The 12,996-nt window shown below is 40.6% G+C and overlaps 1 protein-coding gene and 1 pseudogene across 1 annotated transcript in view; one reads left to right on the top strand and one right to left on the bottom strand.

Annotated features, from left to right (window-relative positions):
• The first annotated feature begins 1,870 nt into the window (after positions 1 to 1,870).
• On the top strand, positions 1,871 to 2,420 carry LOC118928210 (ADP-ribosylation factor 4-like; annotated as a pseudogene).
• A 1,883-nt stretch (positions 2,421 to 4,303) lies between these two features.
• SLC25A43 (solute carrier family 25 member 43) overlaps positions 4,304 to 12,996 on the bottom strand; it is a 45,885-nt gene continuing 37,192 nt past the window's right edge. The window contains exons 4-5 of the mRNA XM_036917265.2: positions 7,211 to 7,345; positions 4,304 to 6,496 (exon numbers count right to left, since the gene is read on the bottom strand). Of these exons, the coding sequence (XP_036773160.2) occupies positions 6,299 to 6,496; positions 7,211 to 7,345 (333 nt within the window). The 3' untranslated portion in view covers positions 4,304 to 6,298. The remainder of the gene's footprint in view (positions 6,497 to 7,210; positions 7,346 to 12,996) is intronic.

The raw sequence follows: 12,996 nt of genomic DNA, 5'->3' as shown, positions 1-12,996 counted from the left end.
ATACTGTAGGATGTCTTTTTGTTCTACTGATGGTATCCTTTGCTGTACAGAAGCTTTTTAGTTCGATGTAGTCCCATTTGTTCATTTTTGCTTTTGTTTCCCTTGCCCGGGGAGATATGCTCATGAAAAAGTTGCTCATGTTGATATTCAAGAGATTTTTGCCTACGTTTTCTCCTAAGAGTTTTGTTTCATGATTTAAATCTTTATTATTATTTATTTATTTATTTGGTATCATTAATCTACAATTACATGAGGAACATTATGTTTACTAGACTCCCCCCATCACCAAGTCCCCCCCACAAACCCCATTACAGTCACTGTCCATCGGCATAGTAAGATGCTATAGAATCACTACTCGTCTTCTCTGTGTTGCACAGCCCTCCCTGTGCCCCCCCACATTATACATGCTAATCGTAAGGCCCCCTTTCTTCTTTGCCCCCCTTCTCCCTCCCTTCCCACCCATCCTCCCCAGTCCCTTTCCCTTTGGTAACTGTTAGTCCATTCTTGGGTTCTGTGAGTCTGCTGCTGTTTTGCTCCTTCAGTTTTTCCTCTGTTCTTATACTCCACAGATGAGTGAAATCATTTGGTACTTGTCTTTCTCTGCCTGGCTTATTTCACTGAGCATAATACCCTGTAGCTCCATCCATGTGTTGCAAATGGTAGTATTTGTTTTCTTCTTATGGCTGAATAATATTCCATTGTGTATATATACCACATCTTCTTTATCCATTCTTCTACTAATGGACACTTAGGTTGCTTCCATTTCTTGGCTATTGTAAATAGTGCTGTGATAAACATAGGGGTGCATCTATCTTTTTGAAACTGGGCTGCTGCATTCTTAGGGTAAATTCCTAGAAGTGGAGTTCCTGGGTCAAATGGTATTTCTATTTTAAGCATTTTGAAGAACCTCCATACTGCTTTCCACAATGGTTGAACTAATTTCCATTCCCACCAGCAGTGTAGGAGGGTTCCCCTTTCTCCACATCCTCGCCAACATTTGTTGTTGTTTGTCTTTTGGATGGTGGCCATCCTAACTGGTGTGAGGTGATATCTCATTGTGGTTTTAATTTGCATTTCTCTGATGACTAGCGATGTGGAGCATCTTTTCATGTGTCTGTTGGCCATCTGAATTTCTTCTTTGGAGAAGTGTCTGTTCATCTCCTCTGCCCATTTTTTAATTGGATTATTTGCTTTTTGTTTGTTGAGGTGTGTGAGCTCTTTATATATTTTGGATGTCAACCCTTTATCGGATTTGTCATTTATGAATATATTCTCACATACTGTAGGATGTCTTTTTATTCTAGTGATGATGTCCTTTGCTGTACAGAAGCTTTTTAGTTTGATGTAGTCCCATTTGTTCATTTTTGCTTTTGTTTCCCTTGCCCGGGGAGATATGCTCATGAAATGTTTGCTCATGTTGATATTCAAGAGATTTTTGCCTACGTTTTCACCTAAGAGTTTTATGGTCTCATGACTTACATTCAGGTCTTTGATCCATTTCAAGTTTACTTTTGTGTATGGGGTTAGACAATGATCCAGTTTCATTCTCTTTCATGTAGCTGTCTAGTTTTGTAATAGTATCTTAACTGGTCTTCCCACTCAGAGCCTTGCTTTCCTCCAATCTGTTATCCACACAGAAACTGAAGGGATATTTTAAAAATGAGAATCAGCCAGAGCTGCCTCGCCAGTCATGGAGCAGGTCCTCACTCCCCTGATTCCTGTCTAGAGCTTCGTCGGACATGCCAGCCAATGAGCCGTCAGTGCCATCTTTTCTTCCTCAGCTCCTCTCCCCTCCAGCTGAGTTTGCTGGGAGCGTGAAAGGAGCCTGAGGACACCCCAAGCCCTTGTGCTCCCGCCCTTCACAAGTGCCACCACCACCATGGGCCTCACCATGTCCTTCCTCCTCTCCTGCCTCTTTGGCAAGAAGCAGATGTGCATTTTGATGGTTGGATTGGATGCTCCTGGCAAGATGACCATTCTGTACAAACTGAAGTTGGGGACATAGTCATCACCATTCCTACCACTGGTTTTAATGTGGAAACAGTAGAATATAAGAACGTTTGTTTCACAGTATGGGATGTTGGTAGTCAAGATAAAATTTGGCCTCTCTGGACGCATTACTTCCAAAATACCCAGGGTCTTATTTTTGTGGTAGATAGCAATGATCATGAAAGAATTCAGGAAGGAGCAGAGAAGCTGTGGAAAATGCTTCAGGAAGATGAGTTGAAGATGCAGTGTTGCTGCTTTTTGCAAACAAACAGGATTTGCCAAATGCTATGGCCATCAGTGAAATGACAGACAAATTAGGTCTTCAGTCTCTTCATAACAGAACATGGTGTGTTCAAGCCACTTGTATTACACAAGGAACTGGTCTGTATGAGGGACTTGACTGGCTGTCAAATGCGCTTTCAAAACGTTAATGAAACATCAAGGACATGTTTGATGAATTGGTCTAGGCTTGTTACAACGAAGTTCATTTGCAAATTTGTTATTAAACAATATCTGGGACTGGTTTAAACTTACTTTACTGCCAATTATTGTTTACCAAGTATAATGTTACTATTGAGCAATATGCTCGGTTTTACAGAATTTTTCCTTAACTTGGGAAAAAAGTGTCCTCCTTTAATTTTACTTCCCTCAAGCATAAATGCCTGCACATAGCTATTGTGACACCTTTAAATAAATCCATTTTCAATGTTTTTTGACCCCACAAAATAATGTTTTAGTTACCCTTTGCTACTTTACTGATACCTTTATCATTCCTGGGACAGTCTGCTGATTAAAAAAGTGTAGCATTCCATTTGTATTTTTTTTCTCCCTTCCAAAAAAGGTTTTCTAATACTCCTTGTACCATCCAGGGAAATGCTCCAAAACACTATTTTGAGATCTCTTGCACTGAGGAACTTATTTTTCCCCCCATTATTGACTCGTCAGCCAAGTTTACCTTGGTGTGGTTTGGGTTTGATAGCTAAGTAGTTCTGTGCTGGTTGCAAAGTTAATATTAGATGATTTTTAATATCCAGCAGATTGTCTTCCTTTATATTGTATCTTTTTTATGTTGCATGTTGCTTTTGGTATCAGCCTTTTTGCCCAGTATATGATAGTACTGCTGTTTTATTGTTTATTGGTGAACATATCTTCATTAAGAGTTTTTGGAAAACTCATCAAACTAACTTTTCTTCATAACCCATTTGGAATTATTCCTAAAAAAATGATAAAATGTGTCAGAAAAATGAGAATCAGATATTGCTTCTGTGCATAAAAAAACTTCAGTGACTTCCCACTGCATTTGGAATAAAATCTAACTTCTTACTGCTGCCTGAAACAGCCACATATGCTCTGGCCCTCTATCCAACCTCATCTCTACACTCTCTCACTCACTCACCACATTCTGACTATGCTCACTTCTGTGCTGTTCACCAAATCTTTTCTCACTACCAGTACCCCTTTTGTACATTCTGTTCCCTCAGCCAGGAATACTTTTCTCCCTAGTTCTTGCATGGTTGGCTCATTGTCATCTTCCAGGTCTCATTCAAATGTCACCTCTCAAGTGTTGCTCTCCCTGGCTCCCTGATTTAAAATATATCCCTCACCCCCACAGGATTCTCTAATAAAGCACCCTATTTATTCTTCTTATAACATTACAATCTGGAATTACCTAACTTGCTGATGTGTTTACTTTTTGATTGACTGCCACCCTCACTAGAATGCAAGCTTGATGTGGGCAAGGATCTTATTTGCCTTATATACCAGTGTGCCCAGTAGCTGTCCAATAAATGCATGAAGACAGTCCTCTTACTCTATCCCAAACTCTTTTCATTTGCTTCCATCTGTGTGACACTGCATATGCCCCACCTTCAACCTATTCTTGACCAAGTAATATCCTTTCACTTCCTCCAAGACTTAGTTCAAGACATAATACCTCTCCAAACCCCTGCTCATTGCTAACCCCTCTCATCTTTGATGAGCCCTTTAAAATCATTCAGTAAGTATACACAGGGCCCCTTGGCAGTATTGTAAAACTGTTACAACAGTATCATGCCTTTGCTTATATCTGTTTTGTAATCATAGTCATTTCACATATGCAGGTATGTTTATCTGTAGATTTCTCCTGGATCAATTCCACATCACACTTTATCATCTTCCTCAGCTACTTTGTCCGGTTTGGTGCACACTGCCAATCATGAAGCAGAAAAACAGAATACTCCCTTCATACCTCTGAGAAAATGAAAATAGCCAGAGGTTTATTTTAGGAACAAAACTAGAGTTTTAAAGAGTTGTGAAATAAGAAAAGTGAGGCATATCCTTTTTTCCACTTACTTTATTGAAAAAAATAATCCAACTGGAGTTCAGAAAACATTCGTTGTGTGTGGCAATAGCAAGAGCTTAGCTATCTATCTCACAACACTTGCAGAAGATATTCAGGAGATATTAATATGATGTAAGTAACCTGAGCTTAGGATTTTAGATTTAGTAAAAAAATATATATATTTTTTGCAGTTTTCAGAACTTTTACAAAAAGTTGTTAACCTCAGGGAAAATAGAGTAACAGCCATGAACTATGCACTCTGGGTAACAATCTGCGACCCTCCAAATGCTAACAGATTGGACTACAGATGAGATTTTCACATGTGTGTTAACTGATATTGTCTGTAAAACAGTCTGCCATAGCAGTTGGAAAAATGAGTTATTTTGGTATATTTTAATAGGATAAAGCTCTGAGAGTTTAAAGATTTTGGCCAGTGTATATTTAACCATAATTTTTTTTCTTTTTTAAATATATTTTTATTTAATTTTTTAATACTAAAAGTAATACATGCTATTAAAGTCATAATTACAGAAATGTATAGCATAAGAAAAGTCCTTCTAAGTCCAGTTTCTTCACCAGAGGTAACATATTGATGCACATTCTTTTTTTTTTTTTTTGAGAGGGCATCTCTCATATTTATCAATCAAATGGTTGTTAACAATAGAATTCTGTATAAGGGACTCAATGCACAATCATTAATCAACCCCAAGCTTAATTCTCAACAGTCTCCAATCTTCTGAAGCATAACGAACAAGTTCTTACATGATGAACAAGTTCTTACATAGTGAATAAGTTCTTACATGGTGAACAGTGCAAGGGCAGTCATATCACAGAAACTTTCGGTTTTGATTATTTAACCATAATTTTATAAATCAGATTTGTAATGAAAGAGCAACATAACATTTTTCTTTGGAAATTAGATTTAATACGGTAAAGTACTTTCAACATACTGAAAGTATCTATGTGTGTATATATAAATTAAGAACTTAATAGAAGATAGTTTTTTAATGCACAGATAGGCACCATCTGAAAGTAGTTATATAAACTTGACACAGAGTTCCCAAGGTGGAATAGTCCAAAATCTGACTTTTAAAAAACGTAGTAGAGATGAGTCTGAAATGTTTTTGTTCAGTTACATTTTTTTTTGGTAGGTGTGTCAAAGGTCCTATTTGATTCTTTCTAGTCAACTGGGACATCTTGTGGGAATAACTTAAGTTGACTAGGTGATTGATTTTCAGGGTAGGTTTGCAAAGCAATTTAAAAAGGCATAGAATTCAGGCTACTTGAACTGCACATGATTTCAAACGGAATAAGGTCTTTTGGGGCATGCAGTCATGGTCAGAATCACTTTCCTGAAATATGAGATTCCTGAAACACCTAATCCTGGCATGCTTAAACTTTAAATAAAGAAGGATGGTTCTACTATGATCCTGATAACTTTTAAATGTTACATGTTTTCATTTAGTTTCTAATAAGGCATAATTTACACTGTTGTAGGTACATTCAGAAGTCAGCAAAGATTACAAGTTCCAGATCGACTGTATTGGGAAGTCTCAGGTCAAACTGAACAAAATGAGACTGATGTGGGTTAGTGCAAGCTGTGACCCTGTGGCAGAGCTCACGCCATGGTATCTGCTCAGCCACTTCAACTACAGGCTGCTTTGAGGTGTCATGGCAATGCCCTTTCTCTGGTGTCACGTAAACTGCAGGTTTGCATTCAGGGTGTAAACTGTACATTTCATTACTGCTAGGTTTTGTTGTAAAATCTGGTGGAATGTCAGTCATGAGATGGTTATGTTGGGAAATCTTGTGGGGCACGTGTTCACAGGGACATCAGTTTGAAGCTCAGAGGTGGTGTATGGCTGAATCTTCTCATTTCCAATAGCAGCAGACAGGAGTACCTTCTCGTTACTCCACACATGCACAATTAGGAGGCTACGTTTATTTGTGACTGCAACACACCTTCAGTCTGTGCACTTCCAGTTCCATTTAAATAGTTGGTTTTTTAGACTTCAGTTGTCCAGTTTTGAACTTTTTAAATTCGCGTAATTCCTGGGGCTTCAAACTCTGATCCACTCCCGGGGTCAATTTATAACTCAGAGGAGACACAGTGTAACCATTTTGGTAAAGACAGATTCTCTTGCAGAACTCAAAGGTACCAAACATAACTCCAAAATATGGAACTATCTGTTTAAAAAGAAAATGAAAATCATGTTAAAATCTTAAAAAGAAAATACCAATGCCTCTGCAGTCAACCTGGATCAGGGTAAACTGAGATAAAGGCTGGAAAATACAACATAATTCTTTTTGGAATCATAGGAAGATGGTTAAATGAAAGCTGGCACAGCATGTCATGGGGGAAGAGAAATGGCAGAGCTGTTGAAGGACATGCTCTAGAGAAGCATGGGTTTGGCTTAATATGCATGTAGACAATCTGATACTGCCTGTTGACGTATACTTGTCTTGATTGGAATCATTTATGTGTCAAGCAGTACAAGATTGGTCCAGAGTTCTTAACCTTATTTTCTGATCATGGAGTTCTTTGGGAATATGATGAAAGCTATGGATCCTCTCCCCAGAGAGAAGGACATATATACATACGTACACATCATTGCATACAATTTTAGGATGAGGGTTTAGGGTTCTTCTTAGATGTCATCAACTCCCATGTTAGCAACCTCGACACTAAATGCTGAGCAGCTCTGAGAGGGGGTATCAGATTCTCCAACTCTGCACAGGGTCCCCTCTCTTCAGGGCTGACTGCCAGTCTGCATTCCTGGGCCTTGTGCTACCATCAGTGCTAGAGGGGGCCTAACTATGCAAACTGTAGGAGGAGCGGTGAAGGGACAGGATAGAATTGGAAGATGTAGAGAAGCAGGAGAGACTGAGCACTCCTCTCACCTTCATTAAGTTGGCTGTCAATCCATTCCAGAGCCCCAGTACTCCTTGGGTCCTCACTATCTGCCGAAAGCAGTCCACTGCTCCTGAGAAATGGACATCTACTCCTCCACAGTGGGGAAGGTAGGAGCTCTGAGCCTGGCAGGAAATAGAAGGTGGGATGAGGTGATTTAGTTACTGGGAAATAAATGTTCTAGTCAAAGTAGCCAGGGTCTTAAGTCTGGGATCTGGTTGCTATGCTCCTGGCTGATGATGTCAAAGAATGGCTGCTACAGGGATGTTCCTGCTCTATGGATTCAGAATGAATATTAACATGCAGTAAAGTCATGACATCTCATACACATATTTATGTGGCTTACTTGCTTGGAAGAAAGCAGCCATTTGAGACAGACTTACCTTCATGTTTAACATTGCTTCCCAACCTATGATTAACACATTCCCATGCCTTTAACCTTTTTAAAGTGCCCCCCACTTGTCTGAACTGGTGCCTCCCCCATGAAGCTCTCAAGTGGGGGCTGCTCATTTCCCCACATCACAGCTGTCCTAGGGTGGGGAGCAGAGTGATGGTGGCTTCTTCTAGCTCCTTGCTATTCCCAGACCCTGACTCCTTCAGTCTCATGACAAAAGCTCTCAGTTGGGGCTCTTGTCACTGAACACACTCCTTGTTGCTGCTCTCATTTACTGATCTCTTGGCCATTCACTGGAGACTGTGACACCTGGTGGCTCCCCCTCTTCCAGACTCACCACAATCTTTGGGAACTTGGGTATTTATAAAAACAGCCCATCCCATACCCCATTTCTGCACCTCGACTTCAGTCAGCCTCACTTTTAGAGTTTTTGGCCACCCACACTTTTACCCAGCCACCTCATGGACTTCACCACCACTGCCAGAACTATTCTGACTGATCCCCAAAAAGCTCCATCTCTGAAAGTAACATTTTTTGGTCCTTCAGAAAAACAATTTTATGATCAGGTGACAGGACGTTTCAATATACCATCTATATACAAAATTGACACCTCTCAACTATGACGGGGACAGCACCTTATAGGTGGCTTGCAGAAATGGTGTTGGGTTTACACTAAGCTATGCACATACTTTCGCTTGTTTCTGAAATGTCCAGTTGAAGCTAGTATAGCATGCTATTGCAATGGAATCAAGATTTTCCACATGGGAGAGGTGGTGTAGTCTAACAGAGAGCACAAACTCTGGAATCAGACAGGTGGGGTTCTGGTCTTGGCTGCATCACTTACTGGCCACATGGCCCTGGGAAATTTACCTAACCTTCTTGAGCCTCAGTTTCCTCATTTAGAAAACAGGAACAGTACCTGCTTCATGGAATTGTTGTGAGAATTAAATGAGACATCCAGTACATAGGAAGGATCCATATCAGCTAGCATTGCTGTTACCATTTTGGAGAAAGTATTCTAAATATTCCAAATCTCTTACCTAACCTATTTGTCCTCCACATCCACTTCTGCAATCTTACACTTCAGAACAGCTCAGGCTCAGACCATGGTGTCCTCCATCCAGCCCTCCCACTCCCTGATTCCTCTTATTCATAGTCATTCAGATTATTAACCTCTCTAGTCCCCTCCCTCTCCTTTATCTCTGAGGTCACCACCAGCCCCTGGCCTCATGGTCCTCCTTTTCCATCTTTGCTGCTTTTTTTTTGTGCCTGCTCTCCAAATCCTTGCCCCTTGTTCTTCAGTTGGTCTCCACCCTTCCCCTTTCAAACTTCTCTGCTCCATGCTGCTGAAGATGAATCCACAAAGGGGTAGATTGGTGCTGCTGAAGCTTTGAGGTCTCAAACCTTAGCTGGGCCCTCATATTGCAAAGCAAGCCTTCAAAGCATCCTTCCCATTTCTTCTGGGTGGCTCTGCCAAATCTTACCATACCCCTGATGCCTTGTACCTCACTTCCATTTCCTCCACTCTGGGCAGCTGATCTTGCCTCTAGTTCATAGGGAAAAGAGATTATACAAGGCCTCAACTTTTGCTTCTTTTTATAAATATCTTTTCTTCCTACCAGCGCCCTGGATCTCACACCTTTGAACTCCTCTTGGGCACCATTCCCAGGAGACCTGACTTTCTTCCTTAGCACATGAATGACTCAAGTCCCTCCCAAAGAGGAAACAACTGTTTCCTCCAGTCTTAACTTTGCCCTTCAGATACTTCCCAGTCTCTCATTACCAAATTAATATACAGAAAATTACCTTGTTTTGGTGTAGAGTTCTAGTAGTTTTAACACATGTATACAGATTTGTGTGACCATCATTACAATCAGGACACAGAACATCAGGACATCAGCCCCCAGAATTCTCATGTGCTGCCCCTTTGTAGTCAAGGTCTCCCAGCCCTGGGCAACCACTGATATGTTTTCTGTCCCTATAGTTTCACCTTTTGAGACTGTCATACAAATGGAAGCGCACAGCATGTCAGTTTTTGAGACTGGGTTCTTTCACTTGCTGTCATACCTTTGACATTCATCTGTGTTGTTGTGTTCAGCAACATTTTCTTCCTTTTTATTGCTGAGTAGTATTCCATGTGTGGCCACAGCACAATGTGTTTATCCAGTTATCTGTTAATGGACATCTCTTCCCCTGCTCATCTGCACTTCTTGAATGGCTGTCTACTCTGGCTGACTCCACTTCCTCCCTTCCACTCACTTCTTTACTCATTGTGACCTGGCATCCATCTCCAGGACTCTGCTTACTTATTCTGGACAGGCCTGTATCTTTTCCCTGCCTTTTCTTTTCTTCAGAGCACTCCCCAGCTTTTAATATTTGGTATAATTTACCTATTTATTTTCTTTATTTGTCTGCTCCTCACCTGACTATAATTTCAGCTCGATAGAAAAAGATTTTTGCCTGTTTGGTTCATCACTGTATCCTATCTTCAACACATAGTAAATATTCAATAAATATTTGAATAAATGAAATATAGTCAGGGCCTCCTAACTGCCCAATGTTTAAGACATTTTCTTATTGGATATTTTTGGACTATATTTGGTACTAAAACCCAGTAATTTCTGTCTTCCTGAATTTATACAACTTTTCTAGGAAATTCTATCATAGCCATGGTTTTAAACACTGTTCAGAGGCAAATGATTCCCAAATCTCTGTCTTTGGCTCTGACTTTCCCCCTGAGATCCCAAACCAAGCACCCAGTTGCCTACTGGACATCTCCACCTGGATAGCACACAGGTAGGTACTCAAAACTCAACACACGTAGTATTCATTGTTGCCTTTCTCCTTGACTGTATCACATTTATTCTTCTTTCTGTATTTATTATCTCAGTAAATCGCCCTGCAGTTCCATCAGCTGCCATAAGCCAGGAACTTGGGGTCCCTTCATCTGCTCACTCTTACTGCCCTAGCCAATCAGTCATCAAGTCCAATCAATTTTATCTTCTAAATATAGTCTTTCTCAGATCCATCCCTTCCTCTGCATCCCCAACTGCCGTCCCTTGGGTCAGGCTACCATCAGGGCCATCCCACACACGGACTACTGCAGCCGTCTCTTACTGTCCTCCTGGACCCGCTCTTGTTCTTTCCAATTCATCCTTCACATTACAGCCAGAATGCATTTCCCAAATTTCGGTTTGGACAACTGAGTCCTTTGTTGACTTCCTGCCACCTATTGGATGAAATCCAAGCTCCTTAGGATGACATACATGGCCCTTAATGACAACTTTCCTAGTGTTAGAAGCATCATTTATCCCTATTCATACCAACTGCATTCCCTAGCAAACTTTTTGTACTCCCAGTAGCTCTCATTATCTCCTCTGAAGACTTTCCACTTATTCAAATATTTTTTGAGTGCCTACTATGTGTCAGGCACTGAGGATACAGCAGTGAACCAGAGAGATAAAAGTCTGCTCCCACAGAGATGAAATTCTATTTGTGGGGAAGGAGCAGACAAATAAAGAAAAATAAGTAAATAATACCAAATATTAAAAGGCAGGGAAAAGATAAAGGGAGTCTGGAGAGTGCTAACGTTTTTATTCCTGTGGTCAGGGAAGACTCATCAAGAAGATGACCTCTGGGTAAAGATGTGAAGGATGTGAGGAAGTGAGTCATAAAGTCCTCTGCAAAGGCCCTGAGGCAGAATTACACCTGGGGTGTTGGAGAGGCAACAGGAGGCCAATGTGGTGGGAATGGAATGAACTAAAGAGAGTGTGACAGGAGAAGACATCTGAAAAGTAAACGGTGACTGGATCAAGTAAGGCTGGTAGGCGATTGTAAGCGTTTTGGCTTTTACTGAGTGAGATGGGGAGTTGAGGGGGGTTTCCAAATGGAAGAGTGATATGATCTGATTTAAATTTTACAGGATCACTTTGGCTGCTGTGTTAAGACTAAGGATGGGGGAAAGAGAAGGATGGAGACTGGTTAGGAGATTATTATAATAATCTAGGCAAGGAAAGGATGGTAGCTTGGACTGGGACACTAGCAGTGGGGTGGTAAGCAGTGGTCAGATTCTGGATACACTGTGAAGGCAGAGTCTATAGGATTGGCTGAGCACATAAGAGAGAGTCTAGGATGACTCCAAAGTTTCTCACCTGAGTAATTGGGTAGATGGAAGTGCCATTAAGTCAGATGGAAAAAACTGTGGAAGAAGTAGGTTGCTTTTCTTTTTGTTTTTTGGAGGGTGGGTGGAGACTTAAGGAGTACAGTTGTGTGACACCTATTTGACATCTAACTGGAGGTAGGGAGTTGGCTATGACATAAGTCTGAGTTCAGGGGACAGGGTCAGGGCTGGAGATGTTATTTGGGAGACATTAGCATGCAGATGGTATTTAAAGCCAGGAGACTAGATGAGATCATTTAAGGCTTGAGCCTACGGATACTCCAAAATTTTGAGGTCAAGGAGAAGAGGAGGACTGGCAAAGAAGACTGAGAAGGAGCAGTTAGTGTTTAGAAGGGAAACCAGGATAGGGTGGTGTCTAGGAAGCCAAGCGAAGACAGTGTGTCAGAGGGAGTGGTGAGCTGCTGATGGCCAAGAATGATGAGGACTCAAATGAGATTTGAGAATCTAAATTCAGATATAGAGATGTGGAGGTCACTCGTTACCTTAAGAAGAGAAGTTTCTATTGAGTGGGTGAGGGCAAATCTGATGGGACTGACTGAAGAGAGATGAGAAGAGAAAGATTGGAGACAATAAATACAGACGACTCTTTCAAGGAGGCTCTTTCACACTGCATGCATTATAACCATGTCTGATTTACATAGCTGTTTTTTCCAGTGGGTTGTGTACTCTGTAAGGACTGGGTCTTCTTCATTTATGTATCTCTAGTGCCTTAACCAGCAGCTGGCATGTGGCCAGTGCTTGGCGAACGGTTTGCTGAATGAATGCATAATGCTCAGTATAGGAGAGGGCTGGAATTTTAAGAGCATTTTGACATAATTTTATTCATACATTATAAAAATGTTGGGTCAAGACCTATACAATATAGACTCTTTTTAGAAAACAAATATCAAATTTCATATTATTTAATTTTTCTTCACAACAGTACTATGTAGATAGTTCTATTTTACTAAGAAGTGATAGCATACAAGTATAAAATATCACATATGTAGTAATTAAATATTTAAATATATGATATATATATGCAAAATAATATTATTACTGTTACTGTTAATAGCTGCTGATGTTTATTGACTGCTTATGTGCCTGTACCAGTTGAGGAACCTGAGGCTCAGGGACAGGTTAAGTGATCTGACCAAGGCCGTACAGCTGGTAAATAACACATTTTATTCCATTTCGTATTAGTTAGTTGTTTTATGCCCTTT

Source organism: Manis pentadactyla, chromosome X, assembly GCF_030020395.1.
Source record: "Manis pentadactyla isolate mManPen7 chromosome X, mManPen7.hap1, whole genome shotgun sequence".
Lineage (NCBI taxonomy): Eukaryota > Metazoa > Chordata > Mammalia > Pholidota > Manidae > Manis > Manis pentadactyla.
The sequence above is the reverse complement of the archived record's forward strand: the minus strand, read 5'-3'. Positions and strand labels throughout refer to the sequence as shown.